This window comes from Aristolochia californica, unplaced genomic scaffold (assembly GCF_029961685.1).
Source record: "Aristolochia californica isolate CCGP_79_NKW_82.1479 unplaced genomic scaffold, dmAriCali1.0.hap1 SCAF_15, whole genome shotgun sequence".
Classification (NCBI taxonomy): Eukaryota; Viridiplantae; Streptophyta; class Magnoliopsida; order Piperales; family Aristolochiaceae; genus Aristolochia; species Aristolochia californica.
In genome coordinates, this window is record NW_027181826.1 from 20,920,981 (window position 1) to 20,945,057 (window position 24,077).

Genomic DNA, 24,077 nt, shown 5'->3' on the forward strand with positions numbered 1-24,077 from the left:
GCAGAGGCTTTGGCTAATGGTAACGATGAAGGGGACGACAAGCTACAACTTCGACGAAGATTTCACAGGAATTTCAAGAGGGATTGAGAGAGACGGAGAAAGGCGCTGAAGGGGTGCAATGACAACAGACTACAGTAGATGGAGATGGCAATGGCAATGGCTAGTCGGCGATGAGGGATGCATCATCAATGGGAAGTCTAAACGACGACGAAAGGAAGAACGGCAGAGGGTTTTGGGGAGTGGTGCTATGGAGGTCAGACCCGTGGTTTAAGGAGTGGTGTTGTAGAGGTCGGACCCATGGTTCGAGGAGAATTGTTGTGGAAGTTGGGCCCAGGGTTCGAGGAGAGTTTTTTTTTTCAATATCGACAAATAGTGAGGTAACAACAAAGGGGGAGAGGGCAAGCGAAACGAAATCAAGAGCAAATTATCCAAGTGGTTCAACTTGGGAGGGTGTAGCAGAGAGTGAATTATAGGTGAAGAGGTAATAGAAACGGAAGAAAAAATTTGGGAGGACAATAGATGCAAGATCAATCTGTTCTAATACCATGTTATATATTAAATTGAACTACATTAGAGGATAAAGTGAACCACACCATTACAATTGAATAAGGGTGGTAATTATACGATTTCGAATAAAAAATATTAATTTTACATAATAAAATAAATTCAACATGGGATAAATCCAATGGGATTTTATCCAAAGAAATTATACTTACCCCTTATCAAGTAAACTGGGGATTAAATATATAAATATTGCAAGGCGATACGTCCATGACGTTGGAACTATAGATGCTAACTTAAACATTGAGTATTGCTGCTGTCAGTATAAACCATTTTTCAGTAGCTTCCTTCTACCTCCGACACTATGGTTTGACATACCAAAAAACTTCATGAGGCCCCATAAGTACCATTTCCTGGAAATCCTGTAGATAATTTCTATACAAAAAAGTGCCGAGTATAGTCTTTAAGAATACTGTAATGATAATGATACCACAAGTGCAACAAAACACAGACATTTGCCCTGCTCTAGTTCACAAGCCATCTAATTCTAGAAAGATGCGTCCCTCTTTTGTTAGTACAGATTAGTATACCTATGGTACAAAATTTACACGGTTTCGTGATGAATTGAATGAATGAACATAGGTTATTTAGTGCACCGCAGCATTTGTTCTCGATGATTTGACAAAAATGCGCAAGTTGCATTCTTCATCTGCAATTGCAAATGCACCTGACTTTGCATCAGTAGCAATTCTTGAGATGCTTCCACCTGATATTATAAGGATAAAAATGTTAATTCTGAACCTAACAGGCTAATACTGTCAAAACTACTTGAAATGTAGTGTATTCAGCAAAAAATATTCCAGACTAAATGAAAAATGCAATTTGATTGTCCTTTTCACCTCTATGATAATGAAGATTTGTAATTTTTGCCCCTGTCGACAATTCCCACATGTACGCTAGGCCATCAAATGTGCCAATAATGCCTTGACCACCTGAAGCATTTGCAGCTGAAGCCCTGCACAGTAGACGCAAAATCATGAATTTGACTGTTTTGCACCAATAAAAAAAATGTTCATTGCGTGGTTCTTTAGCTGAACTCCATTTGTCTGAGCATTTTATTATAGTGAATCAGTTAGCTAATCATAATTATTCATATGATTGATGGTTAGAAAAATAACCTTGAATCCAACAAGTCACCCATAAGCACCGCATTTTTCACCAACAGCCCCAGTCTCCATGACCCAGTATTCTGATCCTCTGTTGAAGCAGTAGACATAAGAAGCCAGACCGCAATATTTTCCCCACATGATGGAACAAATGAATGGTCTTCATCAGCTCCGTCAAAACTCATTTTTGTTTCAGCCATTATCTCTTTGATCTGCTCTTCCACTTTAAGATCAGCTAGTGATTGGACCTTCCGACAACAGAAAATCCCAACAGGGATAACTTGACAAATAGAATTACCAGGACTAGAAAATCTTGTCAGAAGGACTTGCTTGGAGACGTCCCTGAGTGAAGAAGATAGAACGACAATAATCAGAATCAATTAGTAGCTGAACCAAGGGGCAGAAACCAGAAGTCGAAGAGCAGATGAGAAGAGAGAACCAACTGAAGCTCCATTTCATATTTATTTATTTATTTATTTTTTGTAATGCAAAGTAGTTTCTCTGGAAAAAAGAAGTAAGATAATCATACAAAGTAGATTTCTAGAAAAACAACAACTGATGGTATATTGTTAAGCACCTAACCAATACTACCCCCAAAAGACCGGCCTGTTAGGAGCGGAAAGCATAAGTACTTAACCCCTGGACCATAATAGTACACCCCACCTTCGCGAGCGGTCATCCACGGTGGCTTAACACTCAACGACGGGTGTCGGGTCAAGATCCCATAATCCCTTACGGCGACCACATCCGGGGCACCCGACACCCACGCCGGGACTCCCCTCGGGGATTCGAACTCACGACGAGCCGACGACCACGGCGGCGTAGCGACATTGGCCCAACTGCAGCCTACCAGTAATTTTAATCCAGCCTCTGCACGCCCCGGGAATCGAACTCGCGACGTGGGAGCCCAGTCCAAATCAAATGACCAACATCTGTTTTGTTGCTCACTTCTAATGGCTCATAAGGGTTTCTACATTGGGGATAAATGATTGTCCCCATAAACTTTTTTGCATGGTCATAAATTCATTATATCAGACTATCTTATATCTGGTATGCATGTTTGTATGTATGATCAATTGTTATGCAAAAAATACACTGAATGGTCCATACTGTGGATAATAAGGAAAGAGATTTATAAATGTTAGAAGTCACCAAGAAATATGTTGATTGACAACTGGTGTCCAGAATGTGAAAACTTTAAAAAATTAATGGATAACCATAATTATTTATAGACTCAATGAAAGACATACAAGCAAGTGATAAAGGAAAAAGTTTACCATAAACCAAAGGTCCCAGTGCCATTATGACCGATAACGAGGGAAGCACATTTTGGTAGTCTCCTCAAGTCCAATATGGAAGGTGCACAATCAAGACTTGGTAAGTCAAATTCTTCTTCAGAAGCTCTGCAAGTTTGAAAACCAAAACCAATTGATCTTCTCTTGTCTTATTATTAATTCAAAGCATTCCAACAATGAACAAGAAAATATTTAGCAACTACGAAAAATTTTACAATTATTTTTCAGAAGCTGATGATCCCCTAGTTGATAGAGTTTCCAGATGATATTCATAAAACATACCAAAAATCTAGGAAAAAAAGAATTAGATAGAAAATAGAATGTGAATCAACAGAAACTATTGAGCAAAGTTACCTCCATGTCAAGTTCATGACCCATACGTGCAATCTTCCACCTTCTTCAACAACAAGAAGATAATTTGGTTCACAAACTAGCATACAACAAATACGGCCAAGGGTTCTAAACTTGTTTACTATTGAAACATAACCACACTTAACATGCACGACTTTCAGAGCATTTTCTTCGCAAGAATCAGATGTGCATGCCAAACATAAGCAATGAATGTTTTGTTCCCTGAAAACATAAAAAATGAAAAGGTAATTATAATGTAACTTGAAAGCCAAGTTTCATAAAATTGAGTTACCATGAAGAGCAACATTGTGTTGACCTGCAAAGCGGTGCCTTGACCCTGTCAAGTAAAATAAGCTGCCGTGCATCTGAAGTGAACTGAAAAACTGAGCTTTCAACTGAAATCTGTTGAAATTAGTAGAATAAACTATGTTATGCACAATATACTCATGTTTGAGGTATATATAATAGCCATGAAATAGCAAGAAAACAGTGACTTACTTTTTTGTCCATTAAGCATATAGAAGTAGGTAACATGATAGATGTATAACCAAGAAACTTAGGGGCTTTCCCCCTGATTGGAATCTTATAGATGAAAAGCATCTGTTCACTTTCTGTGGGAAGCCCACATACAACACAGATACATATATCGTTCCCTTCATCACTTAATAGCAGAGATAAGATTGGGGCTGGGTGTGTATAACAGCCAACTGGTTCAACCAGGCACCCTTTCTTGGTGTTGACAACTTCAGTATTGTCTTTCATAGAGCACAAGCTACCAATATTGTCAACAGCGCACCCTTTTGTTGTTGGGTGAGAGGATGCACCCTGGTCCATCTTGGACATCAGGCCTTTGAAATCTGGGCTACTCCTAGGTGTATTCAGACATTGGTGTTGCACAGAGATCTTGACACCTCCAACTCGCATTATTCCACCATGTATCTCATTACATGGAGAGTCAACACATTCAATTTCAGTTGATGGGAAGGTCCTCATCATACAACAGTCATCAGCAGGACTGCTTTTGCAAAGTGGGTCACCATGTTTCTCACTAGGGAAATATGAATGTGGCCCTACCTGCTGACAGACTACGGAATCCTCAGTCTTGCCATAAGCAGCTGCCTTTGCTGTGGAATATGTGGGGTCAAGATGGTTGGATTTTGCATGTTCAGACTGAATATTAGAATACTGAAGCTTCAAATCTGAAAAATCAGGTTGCTGTTCTAACCAACCAAAACTAGATTGAGGAATATCAACCTTGACAGATCCAGGAGAAACATGATCCTGCTCAAGGTGTCCTTTACCTGAAAAATAAAGCATACAAATTGCTGAAAGTTCATTTTACTACTAAAACCAAAACATTTTAGCTTTTTAGGACTTGAAATTTTGTAGCTGACATGTGAACAATACCTTGAAAATAATCAAGTGCATTGCTGGCTTCTATGTCAGAGAGGACATCTTCAAAGGGTACAGTACAGCCACTTGGGGGAAAAAATAAGTGATTTTCGTTTTTCTCCTCAGTTTTACAGTCTGATACAACAGCCTTATCATTGTAACATTCCAAAATTTCCTCACTCATAGGTTGATAGTTTAAGGGCCCTCTTGTCTGATCAAGTCTTACAGGCAAGCATAAGATATCGGGGCAACTCAGCCTCTTTTCTGGAAGTGAGTGAGTGGTCTTGTCAGAGCCAGAAGGCAAGGGCCCAGTTACAGTATGATCATCGGCAGCAATGTCCAAGCTGTCTGGAATAACCAATTTGGAATCTTCAGGGTGTCTGCTTTCAGTAATCAGGGCTATCGAATCACTCACAAGGTCATCAAGTTCATTTGCTTCCAATTCACCTAAACAATCCACACCTTTATGATCATCAAAATTATTGAAAAAATCAGATTACTAATTCTTTGTTTTGGAAGTAAGGAATGAAACTCGGTACCTGAAGATTTGTTACAATCATGGTGGTGGGCGCTTTTGTTCTCCTTATGAGATTCTGCTCGAACCAAATATAATGGATCAAACTTAGAGGTTTCAGTAATGCGACCTCTTACCCTTTTCCTCTTATAGGTCTTCTTGACAGAAGGAACTGCACTTGGAATCAGCGCTTTTAACATGGATATTGCCAAGTCCTGCCCAATAGAATCACAATCACTTTTTCCTGAATTCTCATTTGAGAAACCAGACCATCCAATGTCTTTTCCTGTGTTTAATCCAGTAATTGGCTCTTCAGAATCAGCAACAATTTTATCTGTACACAATTTTCTTCCCATCAATAAACAATATAAAAAGAAGAAGCAATCATAGATAACCAACTGAGGAGCATCCAATGACACTATAACATCACCTTGTGCAAAGTCAAGTGTATCAGCAACACAGTCTTCAAAATCATTCACATGCTTGAGCCTTGCTGACATAGGAACTTCTCCACCATCATTTGTTGCTATCAAGGAGTCATCATTATGAAGACTGACATTTGATGACCTACCGATCTGCAACAAGTTCTCTTTTTGAGGTCGAAGGAAGATATAATAAATAGTTCTACAAGACATTTAAGTTTGGGGGATCCAAAATGAAGTACATGATATGAAATAAAGTAAGATACCACATTTAAACAAAATAAGATTAAAAAAGCTTTCATCAAACATATTACTCAAGTAGCAACACTCTGCAAACAATGTGTTTTTAACTTGCCACTAAAATAACCTATTGAACCTCTCACTCATTTTTCCTTTGTCCATTTATATAGAAACTGACCAAAGTTTATTCACATATGTGCAATCCAGTTTTTCAACTCTCTTGAGCCTAACTGTAAATATGTTAGAACCAGGTAGTAATACAGATTGTCTCGTGGAAAGCATGATGAAGCTGGTACTAGAAAATCCAATTAATACAGTAGGTTTAAATATAAATTCCATGGGATAGTGAAGGTTACCTTCTGCTGCTTCTGAAAGACAGTGGGCTCCTCTAGAGAGCAGTTGACAGCTCTACAAAACTCTAAAGGTAAATCATCTATGATAGTAGATGAATCGACTATAGCTTTTAAATCAACTGGTGCCTGTTTGGTTTCCAGATTTTCTGATTCATGATTCTTGTCCTCAGTGGAGGCACTCATACATAAGCTGCTAGTGGGAAACTTGGCAACTGGATTTGATATATCAAAGTTCAGGATAAGAGTACATTTTTTCTGTGTCTGGATAGGAAACATGCCAGCATTATGCTCAAGAGGCTGGTCAGATGAAGTGGAGCAAATGTTATTCTCTCCATATGGATGGAATTGGTTCTCTTTGATACCACTGTCAATCTCTCCATCCTGACCAGCAAACTTAGTACGAGATCTTTTAGGTACAGTCCCACTACTGGACTGTCTGCTCTTATTCCTCTGCTTCCCACTTCTCCCGGTGTTTTGCTGCTCTTCCAGATATGAGACCAAATCAGGATATTTGCAGGAGTCCGGAATTTGTGTCTCATGCTTTACTCTGGAGTTGTCATCACAGGAATTAGGAGAAACCAAACTTTGTTCTGCTGTTCCATGTAGACTTGCTACAAGCTCACGTAGAAGTCGCTGGACAAGTGGGTTTCTGAACCCAAAAAGCTGCATATTGGAAATAATTGGAGGAAAAAAACTGATGTTAGTTGATTACTTGCTAAGATTTGTGTTGCAGTTAGACAATGGAAAGGATAAATGGTAGTTGAAGTTAGGGGAAGCAATCAAACTATTAGACCTCATAAATGGCAACAACATTTGAAGGCAATCTTCCACTTGGCCATATACCATTATGACATTAAAATTTCTGAGACGGTTAATTAGTTTTATAAACACCATGAATGCCTAAAAGCTGAGTAAAATATTCCGCTTCCTGATTAACTAGCAGGAAAGAGAAAAGAGTCATCAAATAGGAAAGAAGGTTGCAGCTTACAACAACACAAACTGAGAATCAGAATATTCTCATATTGGAATGTGAGAATTAGAATTAAAAAAAACTAATATCAACTTTTTTGTAATCTTTCTCCTCAAAAGAAAAGGGAAAAAAGCAATAAAACAGACCTCAACTCCATCTATCTTGCAAGAAAATCGCTTTCCATGCAATGTTTTCACACGTGGACCACTTTCTCTCTGAAAATTTTCCCCAAGCCATTTCGGGCGTCCATCCAGAAGATGACTTTCCATCCAAAGAAGATATCTACAATTAAACAAGACAAGTTCTTGTCTTAAGAAGTGAATAGGAGGAGAAAACATGTGAATGATTATAAACAAAAACATCGAACTCTATCACAGTAATGGAATCTAACACTAAAAGTAATTGCAACAAGAGTCACCAGGTACTTAAACCTTATACACAACTCCAAAACACTCAATCTTCATCAAGTAAAATCATCCTACAAACATAAGCAAATTGCTTACTACAAATAAAGGTCCTTTGAGGCCTTCAAGAATATTCATCTTGCATGTGCTTCCAGCATGGATACGAACAGCATGATAACCAATAGGATAAGGGTGCCGATCTTTACCCTGGACAATAGAAAAGCACCCATATCCATCAGTGTGGAAGATAGAGTTTACCAATCAAACAGAACACAATTAGTAGAACAAAGACGAGCCAACACCATTCAATTTCCACGAAGCCACAAAATATCCATAAAAAATATTTCAAAAATGAAAATGAATGCATACCTAATTATTTTGAAAATGGAATTCCAGTATTAGGGAAAATCAACCAAACAGAGCCAATTTCTCACATCTTCGATAAATGAAGATAAAATTTACCAACCAAACAGAACACAGTTATTAGAAAAATGAAGAACCAGAGACCATTCAATTTTCACGAATCCACAAAATATCCATGTAAATATTTCAAGAATGGAAATTAATGCATATTTAATTATTCTGAAAATGAAATTACAGTATTAGGGAAAATCAGCTGAACAAAAGAGAACTTTCGAAATGGGAAAAATGAAAATGAACAAGTAAGACGCAGTACGCGAGAGCTGCTCCAGTATTTCTTGTCCAAAGGACCTCTGTAAACAGTTCCAACAGAAATGATCTCCAGACCGTCCGCGTCATCCCGGTCCGGAGTCGCCATGAGTTGAAAACAGTCTGGAGGAGGGAGAAGAAGATCCAAGCAGAAAAAGGGAACTCTCTTTTCGCCCCTGGTTTTGTGTTTCCCGCCAAAAGCCAGGATGAAATTGGTTACGTATGCGTATTTGTCAAAAAAATTCTAAAAATCCTAACTTGATTTGGACCAAAACAAAAATCGCCGTTGCCGGGGATCGAACCCGGGTCACCCGCGTGACAGGCGGGAATACTCACCACTATACTACAACGACTTGTTATATAAAATCTCTCCTATATTAATATGAAAATATGTTGACGGATGTAGTGATGACAGTGGCTAATGCCCATTGACCTATGTGATTTGATGCACCAATTCGTGCATCTATTTTTCTTATATCTTAACTACGATTAGGTTTCTCTCTCATTTATTTTTCCCAAATATCTTACTTTTATAATGTATAATGATTTCCAAATGGTAACTTTTTGCATTTAAAATGAAGTGCTTGTTGTATTTATACACTTCAAATGTAAAAATATATCCCACTCTTTTATCGGTTTTAACGCAATAATATTGCCCTTAACAAAAAAATTGTAGTATATTGGAATAGGTACCACACGGTGTGAACTACTTCGTATCCACAAACGTGTTGGGTCACTCTTTTATGTTCTACCTTGAGTGATCGGGTTGGTCGAAGTGGTTTCCTTATTACCATCTCTACTTGCATTTTCTTGTCTATGCTATTTTATAATTAAACACTAACATGGCATATGCTTTTGAGAACAATTAGAGCATATAATAACCTAATTTAGGTCAAGTAACTTATTGAATGCCACTACTTAAGTTCTTGAAAAAAATATGTAAAAATCCACTAAATCACACAAAATTATCGAAAGAAACAACTCCAACAAATGTAAGTATATACTATAAGGGTGTCAATTTTACCTGTTATTTGATTTTTTTACTATCATGTTATTAAATAAAACAAAAAAATAACATAATTTTTTTTGCTTGAGTAGGTAATCGGATACTTAATAATTTCCATTATTCAATGAAATAGAAATGGGTAAGAATGACTCTCTTACATAGTTAAAAGTAAGGATAATTCATTAACTTCACTTTAAGCTATAAAATAGACGAAGAAATATGTCATCACTCTTAAGGCCTCCTTCATTTCAAACATGAAACACTTGACTTGATGAAGCTCTATATCAGTTGAGTGTAGCCTTCATTATATAATTTCAACTCCAAAACACTAATCTCCTTTTTCATCTTCGCTCTTCCTTGCCTCTCTCCTTCTCCTCCAATAGAAGGGCGAATTATAAATTTCATCATTCAGTTTGTATTTTGGACTGTATTTCTCCTTTAGTGTCCACACAAATGATATTTTTTTATTTTCTTAAAATTCTAATAGCTAAATGTAAGTATTTATTTTTTAATTGTTCATGTCTCTTATACTATTTGTCTAGCTATTTAAATTCCATTTTTAAGTTTTTTATGTTGTGTTCATAATGTTTTAACTATTATGGCATTGTATGTTTTATTTTTTTAGAGTGACATTATTTAAAGTCTTTTATATGATTATATGGATTTTTTAAAATAATTTTATATGTTTCAAAATAAATCTTATTATTCCAATTACCCATTTTACCATTCGGTTAAAAAATCATGTAAAGGATAATTAAATCGATTCCACGTAAATGGAACAATCTACATAATAATTTATTTTGTCTCGTTCCTATACATTATCTAGCTCTCAAAAAGACATATTAACACAAAAAGTTTAGAACAACTTATATTGATCTTTCACATGCAAATTCCTAACAACTTTTGTTTTTTTTCAAATTTTTATTTTATAAAGAAGAACAATGAACTTCTACAACTCTTTTGCCCATTAGCTACAAAAAATTAACAAAAAATGATTTCTTTTATATTTCACCTCCATAAATTGATTACTATGATTCTATATGTAAAGCATTATATTACCATATAAGTATCAGAGAATTTCATTTGAAGTTCAAATCGTTGTTATGAGTCTTCCTAACTCATGGATTTTCCAACTCCCAACATCACTCGAGCGAGTCAAAGACTGCTCAGGCTTTTGTGTGCCTCGGTAAAAAAACGAAGGATTTTGGTGACTCACACACAGAGGAAAATCAATTTAACTCTTGGAAATGTACAATACATGCATTGGTAGTTAGGATGACATCAAGGATAGGGAAGGAAAACTTAAAGACACTTATTAAGAACACCTCACAGAGAACGATAATAGCATTTCATTACCCCTGATATCATATGTTGGATATTGGTCCTTCAAGGATTTAACATTCGCTAGTATAAAAGTCTCCCTCTCTTTCTTGGATAGGATCTAAACATATGGGACAACCCATATCGAATTTCTGCTCATAGTCGTTGCAATCTTGAGGAACCTCAAGACCAAAATCTGGTATGAATTTACCACTATTATTCTGAATGTGCAAATAAGTAATTATTCAAACAATAGTGAGGGAAATAGAACAACTCGTATCAAATTGGTATCTTTCATGTAAGGAAATAGAAGACAATGCAACCTTTGAAGAATCAAAAGAAAAAAGAAATATTTCATCGTGCTTAACATTAATGAATCAACAAGTATTTATAGGTTATAGATGGAAAGGATTATAGGATAAGTATTATCGGTATGATTACATGATAAATGTTATCAGTGGGATTACATGATAAGTGTTATCTTTGAGATTACGAATAATTGTTATATGTTATCTCTATCATGCCCCTGCAAGATGGAACTTTGAAAGGAGAGTCTCGGTCTTAAAGAAGATGATGTCGTGGTCCTGGGTTAAGTACCTATGTCTTTCGCTCCTAACAGACTAGTCTTTTGGGTAGTATTGGCTAGGTGCTTAACATTTGATATCAGAGCTAGCGCCACGTCCTGAGTTCGATTCTCGGCATGGGCATTCACGAATCTTGGACGTCGGTGTGGGTGTTCACAACTCATGGGACGTTGGTCACAACCCTCGTCGCTAGTGTAGTCGCTGTGGACGTCGACTCTTAAGGACGGGTGTGATGTTGTGGTCCTGGGTTAAGTACCTATGCCTTCCGCTCCTAACAAGCCAGTCTTTTGGGTAGTATTGGCTAGGTGCTTAAACAAAATAGACAAAACATTTTTTTTTCGAAGCGTGTTAGCAGAAGCGGTTTGGTGAGCGCATCGACTTACTAATCAGTAGAGAAAACAAGAGTAACCCAAAGAGCGCCACTCTGAACCTGTTCTCGAATGAAGTGGTAATCCAAAACTACATGTTTCATGCGAGAGTGAAATACTGGATTGGAGCACAAATTTATAGCACCGATATTGTCACAATAAAGCACCAAATATTGTAGAGGAAAAATATCAATTTCAATGAGAAGAGAGTAGATCCAGTGGATTTCAGTTGCAGTGGTTGCAATAGAGCGATATTCTGCCTTTGTAGAGGAGCGAGCGTCAGTTTGTTACTTCTTAGAACTCCAAGAGATATGATTGCGACTTAGGTAAACAAAATAGGCACTTGTGAAAGTGAAATCATCCTTGTTTCCTGCCCAATCAACATGAAAGAACGCATGAAGAGACAAGAAAGATTTTCGATGGAGGACAATATCATGATCCAGAGTCCCCCAAAGATAGTGCAACAATCGTTTGATAGTAGGGCAATTCATAAAATGAGACAACTTATTTACTGCATAGGTAGAGCTGACGGCAACTGCAGACAGCATCAGTGAAGGTCGACGGCAACGCCGATGCCGACAACGAAGGTGATGGTCTAAACAGAGTCGAAGGGAATGAAGGTGGTGGCGATGTCTGGCGACAGGCAAAGTCGGAATACAGTGAGATGGTGGTAGACGGAAGGATGGAGGCGTTGGCGATGAAGGTGATGATAGGAGGAGAAAGAGTCAAGAGTTGCAGAGAAGGAGGGACAGAGAGTTGTGGCTCTGGTTCTTTAACGACAGGAAGGAGGATTTAGAGAGATCGGTCGCTCTGATACTATGTTGAACAATCGGAAGAGAATTTTTTTTTTTTTACCGTTCATTACATTCATGAATCACAGGTTACAGATGGATAAGATTACATGATAAGTGTCATCGATAGAATTACAGAATAAATCTTATCAATGGGATTAGATGATAAGTGTTATCTTTGAGATTTAAGATAATTGTTATCCGTTTTCTCTATCAATATATGCATTACCTTGGTAACAATCCTCCCAACACTTCGGAGATGAAAAGAATCACAACCTACACACTAATAAACATAGGAAAGCTTAAGAGGGGTATTCTTCATTTCACTTGCAGAGCTGCACGTAAACCATACACACATTCAGTACATACGTGATATAAAAAAGAAAACATGTTAGTCATCTCACTGCAAACGCTCACACGAATACAGAAATCCATCTGTACAGAGTATTGGAACCATATATCTTGTAATATTTCCCCTTCAGAGGGTAAGAACCACATCCCAGTCAAATACCAAAAAATCAGCAAGAAAATGCCTGTATAATCAAATCAAAAGATGCCTCAGATATGCACCAAATCTAAACATTTCAGGTACACAAACTTCACACTTCAGGAGAATCACAGCCGAAAGATCTGAACAGAAAATTTCAGGCTTCCAGTAAATGGCCTCTAAGCTGTTGGATGTATATTTTATCACTCATTGCACCATTAGTAGAAGAGTTCAGCTACTACCATGGAGAATTGAAATGAATCTAAATACACGATATGTATAGAAAATTCAATCATGAACGAAAAAAGTAGATGCATTGTTGAAAACCGAGAATATGCCATCATGCATCTGATACAGAAGTGCCATACGTCAAGGAGACTGGTTTTCTTCTTTGCCCTAAAGACGAATAATATCTCTGCAGTTCAGTGACAAAGCAGTAGAGTCGAACTGGTGCGTCAGGGGCTTCGTGACTGAACGAAAGAGGTGAGATATGATTTGGTCTTTTCATTTGTTTGTGTTCTTATTCCTTTATCTAGTTTGGTGATACGAGAACAGGTATTGTGTTTCATTCGCATTTTGGTTCATATCTTCTTCAAATAATAACGAAGTTGAAGGCTTTGACAACTCACTGCAGGTTTTCTGAGCTGTGTCTCAGTATGAGATGGAATCAGGATCGTTCATTCATGTAGGTCCCACAACCCAGAACCTTTTAATATCGTTTTTTTAGTTTAAAGGAAGCCAAACAAAAATCTTTCTTAAAGGGTGCCTGAATCCAAGAACATTTACAGTTTATGCATGAGCAAACATTAATTTTATCTATAGAACTTCTCTAAGTACTTGCAATCTTTCTAGTCACCTTCCCAGTAGAGTTGCAGCCAGTTCTTCAAAGCTTCCTAAAGAGTGACCAAATAAAGGTAATATTTTCTGGTTTGTTCATTGAACATAAGAGTTGCAAAGCCCTGGATCAGCTCATTTTCTGATCGTTTCAATGGTGTTGAGTTTCTTATGTCAATTCCAATGAAAGTGAAATCCTAACTGTCATCTTTTCATAGCCATCCTTCTACATTAATGGCCTGAAACAAAACCCTCAAATCTTTGACAAGTTAACCAAAAACTGTCTCAGATGAAACAGAGTAGAAAACGCTGAAATGATCTCTTCAAGGGAACAATATAAAATGGTTTAAAAGTGGGAAGACAGTAAAAAAGGGGACAGCTACAAAGCCTGTCAACTGGGGCTCTAAGTGACCATTTCCTCATTCAGATACACAGAGGGCTGTCCATAGATCTAATTATCATGTCCAAATCCGTTAATGATCACGAAGTCCTAAATATTAGAATCTGAGGGCTTTTGGGTTTTTGTGGAGGAATCTGGAGGAGACAATGGAGTTGAGGGAAAAGGGAACCAGGCTGAGGGGCTGAGAGGCTTTGGGAAAGGGGATTGTATGAAGAGAGTAAGCTTCAGGGGTGCAAATGAAATCAGGGCTGCCTTCTTCTTTTAGCAATTGAAGAATGGTCACATCAGTTCACTACGAAAGCGATCTTTGATCTGAGCTTGAGTCGCTTTCTCACTCCTCTTTGTTCTTCTCTCTGGTTTTATCGTTAGTCCTGAATAAAGTGGGAGATTAGGAAGATGAGGTGCCTTTACTGGGTTCTCCAGCTGAGTGATTACATGGTGCTTGTATCTGGAAGCTTTTATCAAACTGAAAACATGGCTTTTTAAGCATATATCTTCTTCTTCTTCTTCATTTTCTGCTAATCAATATACCGTGAGAAATGGCGAAGTCTCAGCAGCCTTTGAAGCGTTCAATCTCTCGTATGTCTACCATATCTTGCGACAGTGCAACCTACCTCTGCAACTTAGTGAGAATTATAAACAAACCCCAGATTTTCTTTTTCACATTCATCTCCGCTTCATCTTCTCTCAACGTTCACTCTTCATCCTCATTCTTCTCTCTCTAGCCATGGAGTTCCTCCCTCCCTCCGAGCACCTTTGCTACATCCGCTGCACCTTCTGCGGCACAATTCTAGCGGTAATTTACGTGCTTGCATCTAACAGCAAAAGCCTCATCCAAATCTGAAAAAAACCATAGACCCACTCGAGAATTTTGGCTAATGATCTCCTCTTCTTTTTGTTCTTTCCTCATGTCTGCTAGAAACCCAGTTCTTTTTTAGCAATACCCATGAACTGTCTCGTTGTTTTACGAGATAAAGCAAAGAAGATCACTTCGGACGCGTTTAGGCCTTAACTTTCTGGGTGGATAGATAGAGATGGTATAGTTGTTTACATTCTTGCCTTTTGTCTTTGCAGGTGGGAATACCAAGCAAGAGACTGTTGGAAAGCATCACTGTGAAATGCGGCCATTGTAGTAATGTCTGCTACATCAGTACCAGGCCTATGGTGCAAACCCATCCTCCGGATTTTCAACTGAGCTACCAGCTGCAGGTCACGATCTTCATCATCATCACACTCTGCAACTTTAAGAAACCCTATAATATCTAGCATCTACCAAAAGGAGATGCAATCAGCTAGATTGTTTCTCCTAGAGCATCTGCAGTTTCATTGGCGGTGATCAATGAATTGATCTCCTGTGGCTTCCGATTAGAAAATAGCTTTCATGTCTGGTTTTCTAGAAGAAGTTAATTTCTTATTCATCTTTGATTTTTGGATGGAAATTAAAACCAGGGCCGTTGCAACGAATTCCGGAGAAGCCAGCCCTTGCCGTGTTCATCTTCTCCCACGTCCATCCAGCAGGCACCAGAAGTTCCTTTTGTTGTAAAACGTAAATCAGTCTTCCTCTGCAACCATTTGGATTCTATCTTTCATTCTCTCTATCTATACGTATCTGTTATTGATTTCTGATCGTTGGCTTGTCTGAGGAAGCACCGGAGAAGAAGCACAGACTGCCATCAGCTTATAATCGTTTCATGAAGTAAGAGAACTAAATATATTAGTTATCTTCGTCACTATTTGTTAGTATTAATGAAAAGAATCACTTTCAGAACTAGTATTTCTCTGGTGCAGCCATTTCTCTGCCACGTTTAATACCATAACAGTGTTCATCTTTTGTCTATAATCGTTTCATTCTCCATGTTTGTTTTCGTTAATCATTTTCTTTCTTCTTTGATATTGTTTGAATTAACCAGAGAGGAGATACAACGACTTAAAGCTGCGAATCCAGAGATCCCTCACCGTGAAGCCTTCAGCAGAGCTGCCAAGAATGTACTTTCTCGCTCCACCGTCTAACACCTGCACTTGAACACACAACTCGTTTCATTTATCTTTTTCATATGACCTGTACCTGATCATTTCTGAATATACTTTGATGGATCATGGACAACAGTGGGCGAGGTTTGACCCAAACGGATCGACTTCTGCGATCAACGCGCCATTAAACTTGAACCATCACGTAAGAAAAAAGAAATCTAATAACTCTGTTAAAGCTGTACACTTAGATTGTTTCTTTCTGTACTAAATTTCACTGGGGTGAATGGTTCTGCAGGGACGAGCTACTGCTGCAATGGCGGACAAGGGTGATGAAGTCGGTAATCCTTCTAAAGGGGAGAGGCTCAAGTTATCTGAGTAGCTTCTCTTTTGAAACTCTTTCTAATATGTTTGCTAATGACATTTGAGCGAATCTGTACTCGCCTGTATCTTGAATTATGTTCTGCATATTCGGTGCTGAATCTACAGTAGTAGATGTTAGATTAAGTTTGCTGTTTCCTACACTCTTTGCTATCGATTAGTAAGATCCGTTTGGATGGGTGAACGAGTCTCATTTACCCACGACTTTGTGCATGGTTTTTAAGAATCAAGCTCACAAATCGTGGAAGGGTGAACAATTTTTTACACAGTCAATCCAAAATAATCAAAAGATGGGAAGACGATGCCTGGAACTAGCTACACACTTCTTGTATTTAGCTGTGATGGCTCTTTTTTACACATCCCGTCATTTTTGTGATAGAAAATTTATTTTTTCTTGTTTTTTTTTTTTTTTTTTTGTGGGTTCCAAACAGGCCCTATGCTTAACGGAAATGGATCTATCCATACTCTATTAACATGCCCTCATTCCTTGATCTGGTTAGAGGGGGCTCTTCTTCTTCGACAAAGAAGATAGAGGAAGGTGGAGATCATTTATCTTCTTTTCCTAGAACAAAGAAAAGTTCATCCTCATTTTTATAAAACTATTTTTAAAATTAAATATTTAAAATAATTAAAATTTATATGGAGTACAATCTAAGCAAAAAAAAAAATCACAATGTTAATTTAAAAATTACATTAAAATACAATTTATTTTTAGTTTATTAACATGATAATTTACTTTAATACAAATTTATGTAATAGTTTATTTGAGTTTTAGATAATTTTTGCATACATTTTATATAAATATTTAATAATAGATTATTATTAATTTTCGATAATAATTCAAAAAAAAATCAACTATATGACAAACATACTAGAAAAAGTAATAATAATAATAATAATAATAATAATAAACAAAATTTATTTTGATTAATTAATATCTATTAATATTCTTCAATGATCTAGTTAATTATAATAACACTGAATTTCTACTATTTGGAAATATAAATAAGAATTCAAGAACTGCCTATTGTAGAACCCACCTCGGCAAAGCTATCTCAGCAATCTGGTGGGAACTTCTTTAACCTGATTAAAATCCTGAACTAGAAGAGTGTCAGGTAAAAAAGCTCCTAATTCTTCTTGGGCACACTAGGAAGATTTCCAAATTTGATGGTTGAAAGTACAAGGCAATGTTGTTAGAGGCAACATAAAAGCAGCCAAACACTGGAAATCTTTAAGACTACTCAAACAGACTACCATGGCAACAGGAACAGGATGCAATCACCTGCACTCCAAATTCTATCAGACTCTTGCGAGTGTTAATTCCATGTCCCAGGACAACAAGAAAAAGTCATGCACTGGAAAAATCATCCAAGAAACCAAAGCTGAGACAGGCCTTTGTTATTTTCTGATGCAGAAAAGTGTCTGAACCCCTCAACTGCATCTCATAGGATGCATCCAACAGCAGGTGATAGGCGAGTTTAAAGAGATGAGAAGAAGTAAAATTCCTTCCATCTGCATTATCTGACTGCTTCATTTCAGGTTGGTTCCAGAGGCCATCAAGCGAGCTAGCCATGTACTCATGGCTTACCTCATAACCTGCAATATGTTCATAAATAATCAACTATCTTAATTTTGGGAACTGAATGCTTGCAAGCAAGTCAAATCAGTATGAGGAAGCAGGGAACAGCAGTTTGGTTAAATAGTAAGGCCATAGCCCAACTCAAGGACAATCATCATGGATTGGGAGGGAATGAGTGGAGCCTGTACAACTTGTTTTTTAATCTGCATTTTGCAGAGAGAGAGAGAGAGAGAGAGAGAGAAAGAGATCAACATATTACCACATAGAAGACGTTGAAGTCATGAAGACTTCGTTCTCTTGCTTGACATTCACTGAGCCATTCTGGTGATCCATGCTCTGAAGCTGTGATGACAATTGAAGCAAATCCACGGTCGGTCCCTGCTGTCCATGGGAAATATGATCCTTGCCATTTAAGTAATTTACTCCTTGAAACATCCCATCTGCTTGAGTATCAAAATCCACAGCATTGCTTGCGTCTGAGACTAGTAGAGCTCCCAGGTGATCATCTTCCATCGAGTTTATCCCAGATGAAGAAAACCTATTTGAAGCCACACTGGTGGATCCTTGTGAACTCAATGCCATAAGCTTATCAGAAAACTGGGTCATATTGTACTGGGAAGGACCTTGGGGAGGCCCTGATCCATGGTGTGTGAACAGTGGCCTACCTAAGGGAATGGCCAATGAATGACTAGAGTTTTGTGATTGTGATGACAGAAGAGAGAGAGCACAACCAGTGTCTGAGATGCCGGATAAACCTTGAACACCGGAAGTGACATCATAAACAGAAGGGTCACCTCCCAGTGAGGTTTTATGCAGAAATGATCTAGACACAGGTTGTTGGTCTGTCAAGTAGTGGGGATACCGATTACTGTTATTAAAACTGAGGATAGTGGGAGCAGTATCTAGGCTGGAGAACTGTTTGTCCATGGCATAAGGAGGTAAGAATGATATTGAGGACTGATTGTTATAGATAGGATCATCTTCTAGTTTAACATGCCGGTGTAGATCGTTATTTCCATATTTTACTTCACGCAGAATGCCACTTGGAAATATGTCTGGGAAAATAAAGGAAGTCCTTGCTGGTACAGAAGTTCCCACATACCTTCCACCTGCAAAAGGTATTATATCCTTAGGCTTGGTAGAACTTGAAGAGAAAGATTCAACATGACTGAGAAAGATCACTAGAAGTACTTGGTTTGCAATCTGAAATCAATATGGCCTGAAGATAACTCTGGTATTCAATCACTTATGTTAGCTAGCAGAATATTTCAATCGTTCCAAGGAAAATAAAGATGACCCTCTCACACAGCTGGGTCCACTACATAAGAAAACAGTTGAGGTGGCTCTTTTGGGCTAACTTTTACATCTTATGAATTTTCAACCTCACAAATTTCTATACATACATAATGATGCTTCATGATGTTACGCTCTGCTCAACTGATGATGCATGAAAGAGACTCCAAAAGCAGTTAATACAGTAATCAATCTAAATATTAAAAATAAGTGGTAACCAAATATGTATTGAAACGGTAAGGCAAAATAAAAATATAAGCAACAAATATATTACAAAAAACTTTCTACCAAAGCAAACTGACTGGGTGAACCATGAGCCAGTATGATATACTCTGCATCCAGCAGGTCGAACTTACATATCTCACCAGGGGGCATTCAGAGATCACTGTCACTGTGTGATTGAAGAAGAAACAGTTCAACTGATTCAACAGCAATGATTTGGCTTTTCTTATTTCCTGAATTGGTTTCTTAATTCCATGAAAAATAAATCTGGGACAGATGGTTGTTCATTACCGATATAAGGAATGTGGGAAGAAATAAGTAAAACTTCTAATGGGCAATCCTAACATGCAAGAAGCTTACTCAAGTAATAGAGAATCAAATATAGTGGAAATAAATGGGATTATCACATAAAATTTATTTAAATGTTTTAAAAACTATCAAAATTTTAAAGCTCATGTGTCAAGGAAAACTGATGAATCTGTGGAACCAAAGTTGAACCATTTATAAATAGGAAATCAAACTTCTGTTAAGAAATTGTTCAAGATAAATGAATCTTATGTAGTTCAAGCACCAAGTAACCTTTGGAAACCACAATTATGGAAAAGAAAGATGAAAAGAAGCAATAATTACCATGATACGAAGCAAGTATCTTCCCATTTTTCCCAGAGTGACTGTCCAGTTGAGGCTTTCTTCTGCGCTCATTGTGGCCTGCAAGGCGTTTACGACAACTACGCTTACCATCATCAAATTCAGCCAGTAAATGAAATCTGCATAAGGAAACTTATGATGCATTAGACATATAACATTAGTTCCATGATTTGCACGATACTATTCTATTTGGGTCACAGGATGATGAACCACAAACAAGATCAACAAAAAACAAAGGATAAGAACAAATGTCCCTGTGTTGCAAATTCATGACAAGTGATCCAATGATTAAGGGAATCTCCATCATCTGGTATTAACATTTCTTGAGGAAAGAAGGCAAAGGTTCTGTTTTTCTCGGGGTTGATCTTTTGGAACTCACCCAGGTCAAAATGCCAAACTGTTCACTGCATTCATTGAACAAATCATCTGCTATAGTGCTCCTCCCAAGCATCCAAAATTAAGAGAACTGGCATTGGTTAAGGTATTGTTTGAAGCATCTCATCAATGAAATTGCAGTACTCTGGTAAAAGGACACAGTTTTTGTGTGGGACTTGAAATGCTTTAAAAGAAACAAATGCCAGAAAACCAATATCAAGCTTCTGCTTCATTCCTAAAAGCTTGAAGGTTAGAAAAGCATATAATAAATGCTTTAAGAACTAAGGTAATGTACACTACACGAAAAACATTGAGCAATATATCAGCTGACGATCGGAAAAGTCCATCTTCCTGCTTAAAATATTAAAATATCTATGACAAATTGTGAAACCCTTTTTGAGTTCAAGACAGCTCCAAGGTAGGTTTTCAAACTGCACAGAGAGGAATTCATGATTCAATGGAAATCAAGACATCTTTCATTCCTAGAATACATCAGCACAATTTTTTCCCGGACAAACATACATAGCAGCAGATTTTAAACTATGAATGTTTAACATCTCAACACAAGAATCTCTAAGAATATGAGTAGTTCAAGTACTAGTTGCAGGGAGCAGGGATACTCTGAGATGAGAAAGTGGCCCAAATTATATGGAAACAACAAATAAGTTGTTGAAGCAGTGGTTCCCAGTAAATCTCAACGAATGCCGTCCAAAGGAGCAACAGCAAGCATAAATAGTTAACGAAAACGATTTTCAATAAAAGACAAGAAGAAGTAGAAGTCTACCTGCTACATTGCTGACAGAACCTCTGCTCAATTCCGTTTACAATGACTTTGGCAGTTTTAGAGTGAACCTCGCAAACTTTATGCCTCTTGTGATAGTCCTTGGAAGAGCTGAGATCCATATTACATCCATGAACTTGGCAAAAAGGGGTCTGACTAATGAGATTAGCCGAACGCCCTCTCTTTGGAGGCACCGATGACACAACTGATGGCAAAACCCGTGAATCTTTCAACGATTTATCAATCTTTCCATCTCTATAATCAGCCAATCTTCCCAATTTCAAATCTATAAGCGAGGAATCTCCCCGACTATTAGAATCTACTACAGAGCCTCCGGACTCATCATCACGAATGAAAGAGGTCTTGAGATTAACCAAATGAGAAGAACATGACGAAGACTCGACTCGTCCACATGCTGCCTTATTGTCCGAAAACCCCACAAGAGTACTGGTTGGGACTGATTTTCTCACATTCTCAGACAAACCCAATTCCATGTATCCTCGGTTGTTGATTGTTTCGCGGACAGTGGCAAGCATGGAAGTATCATAGCTGCAAGGACTTTTTAAGTCCCAACCAGCAAATCCTCTTCTGGTTCTTCCAAGAGCATCAGTGGCTGAAATAATTTCATCATCCAACATAGAACTCTTCCCTTCAGAACTATAGCTCCAAGATTCCATTACAGAAAAGCATCAAAGTTGAAGACGGTTTATGCAAGGTAAAAATTGATTGAAGAAAAGCATCTCCCGCTCGTTCCTCACGGAAAGGTTAACCGAAAGTTTCAATTTCTGTAAAGCGACATGAGAAAAAAATTCAGAAAGATGGCAAAACAAATCAAGCTTACGTTAATCCACAGAGCATCATAACCTCATTATCGAACAAAACAGAACATAGCAAAAACAAGAAAAACGAATCCCGAAAATCAATAAAATTCAACTTATATTTAATTTTTCCGATCGGAAGAAAAGTATCATGAGTTCCTGCAAATATTCAGTCAGAATCCTCCAGAATTCTAACTATTCGAGATATCAAATTAACAAGGCGAAAAGAAGAAGAAGAAGAAGAAGAAGAAGCAAGCAGGACCATAAACCCACATATAAACTCTCTTAGTTAAAAAACCCACCTATATTTCCCCTTGTAGCATCCGAGTGCCTCTGGAAAATCGCGTGGCGCAGTCCTGAGTACACAGGAAACTAAAAACTATTTAGAACAGAAACCCGGAAAAGAAACTTGTCACAGTCAAGAAAGAAAAGTAAACAAATATTCCATGAACCCACCATAATTCAAGCAAGAAACTCCTCTCTCGTTGTCTACAGTCTACAACAACGCCAGTACAAATTCTCAATGTATATCAGCCATTGGAAGCGAAATATCAGAGATGTGCTCTCCCACTTCACGTTCAAAGCAGGGAAAAGAAACAGGAAACCAACAAGAGAATAAGAACAAAGTGCAAACGTCCAGGTTAAGCAATAGATATTATCAGCTTTAGAAGAAAATGGCGGGTTCGTGGTAAGAAGGTGGAGCAGAAAGAGTGAGGCGAGTCGACATGTCTTCCATGACAGAGCTTTGTCGTAGAGTTCTTGTAGCCTCAAAACGACAAGGGTCCAGTTCTAGAGAGAGAATTAAAGCATGCAAGTCCACTCTTCGCGTCTCCGCTCCCTTGGCTCGGTCACAGTCAAATTTCTCTCTCTACGCTGTCACTGTGTTTTTTCAAAAGTTTAATTATCATTGGGTAGAAGAGTTGAGAGAGCAACGGCACCTTGATTGGCAAGGACGACGAAGATACTGTGCCATCCCCTCTTGACCAAACTACCCCTGCCTTTATTTACATGTTCCCAATCTTTTAAGTTAACTACACAAATTGGTCAAATTAATCTATCCTATAAAATCATTAGTAAAAATGAGATAATGATCAAATTCTCCTGTTCTTTAACTATTTTTTTTTTTCAACAAAACAATTTCCATCCCAATGTTCATCGAATTGATTAAGGGTATTTTAGTAATTTCACTAAGGACAAATGGGTAAATGTAATTTGACCTGAACATGTAGTTGTTAGTAATTTGTCTTCTTTCTCATTTGTTGTCTAGTGAGAGGGGGATGGCTTAGGGGGTGGTATACCCTGTCCCTTTTTCTTTGTGGAAGAATTAGGTAAAAGCCTAAAAAAATGTATCTTATCTCCAAGAGAAGATAATGGGACATGTTAGTGTGGGCACACTATGATCTAATAATTATACACCAATACATATGCATGACACCATGAGAGACTATGTACATGGACAAGTTGCAGCTCAAGTTGTAGGATATATCTTAAGAGGTATTATTAGCTTATCATGAATCCCATTTGCCATTGTGGCTGTAGTCAACCTCTTTGTGCTCCTCTTGCACACACTAGAGGGGGCCCTTAGTAAACAAATGGAACTGGTATCATCACTTCATGAGTAGGTATACCCTCACCTCCACCTCCCCCCCCCCAAAAAAAAACAAAAAGTCATGAAAGACTTCACACTAGGGGGACCTTGTTAATTGAAGGCTCTAATGGGTTTGAATGGATTGGATTCAAACTAGCCTTATTTACTCAACAAGGGAAAGTAGATAGGATTTTTACTTGGGTATTGAAACCACCATTGATGATGGGAATATGAAAGCAAGCTCCCATCAAAGGCTGCATAGGTTCTTTGACAAGTGTTAGTAGAAGAGGAGAGTAGGAGAAGGAGAACCTGCTTCACTTAATACCCCTTTTTATGACAGAGCCATGAAAGCTCCTT

At 37.8% G+C, this 24,077-nt stretch overlaps 3 protein-coding genes and 1 non-coding gene across 5 annotated transcripts; 1 reads left to right on the plus strand and 3 right to left on the minus strand.

Annotated features, from left to right (window-relative positions):
- Positions 1 to 906: 906 nt before the first annotated feature.
- LOC137951218 (uncharacterized) lies at positions 907 to 8,386 on the minus strand. The gene is given in 15 exon segments (XM_068797802.1): positions 907 to 1,267; positions 1,401 to 1,516; positions 1,680 to 2,009; positions 2,945 to 3,070; positions 3,317 to 3,535; positions 3,630 to 3,715; positions 3,812 to 4,614; positions 4,721 to 5,167; positions 5,245 to 5,553; positions 5,650 to 5,794; positions 6,238 to 6,897; positions 7,351 to 7,404; positions 7,406 to 7,486; positions 7,708 to 7,815; positions 8,285 to 8,386. Coding segments are annotated over 15 exon segments (3,705 nt in total). The 3' UTR covers positions 907 to 1,148.
- Positions 8,387 to 8,558: 172 nt separating this feature from the next.
- On the minus strand, positions 8,559 to 8,630 carry TRNAD-GUC (transfer RNA aspartic acid (anticodon GUC)). Its single transcript has one exon. It is a non-coding gene; the product is annotated as a tRNA-Asp (tRNA).
- A 6,137-nt stretch (positions 8,631 to 14,767) lies between these two features.
- On the plus strand, positions 14,768 to 16,417 carry LOC137952359 (protein DROOPING LEAF-like). The gene is made up of 7 exons (XM_068799506.1): positions 14,768 to 14,863; positions 15,142 to 15,276; positions 15,517 to 15,613; positions 15,715 to 15,763; positions 15,978 to 16,053; positions 16,175 to 16,240; positions 16,334 to 16,417. The coding sequence occupies exons 1-7, from the start codon at positions 14,795 to 14,797 to the stop codon at positions 16,415 to 16,417; spliced, it is 576 nt and encodes a 191-aa protein (XP_068655607.1). The 5' UTR covers positions 14,768 to 14,794.
- A 1,257-nt stretch (positions 16,418 to 17,674) lies between these two features.
- LOC137952166 (squamosa promoter-binding-like protein 6) lies at positions 17,675 to 22,893 on the minus strand. 2 transcript variants are annotated; one of them, XM_068799235.1, is made up of 6 exons: positions 22,589 to 22,893; positions 22,435 to 22,488; positions 21,318 to 22,099; positions 20,141 to 20,277; positions 18,255 to 19,104; positions 17,675 to 18,012 (listed from the first exon to the last, which is right to left on the minus strand). In XM_068799235.1, exons 3-6 carry the CDS (start codon positions 21,989 to 21,991, stop codon positions 18,006 to 18,008), a joined length of 1,668 nt encoding a protein of 555 aa, XP_068655336.1. In that variant the 5' UTR covers positions 21,992 to 22,099; positions 22,435 to 22,488; positions 22,589 to 22,893; the 3' UTR covers positions 17,675 to 18,005. The 2 variants fall into 2 exon arrangements, with proteins under 2 accessions (XP_068655336.1, XP_068655335.1); XM_068799234.1 differs by having other exon boundaries at positions 22,435 to 22,504.
- Positions 22,894 to 24,077: the final 1,184 nt, after the last annotated feature.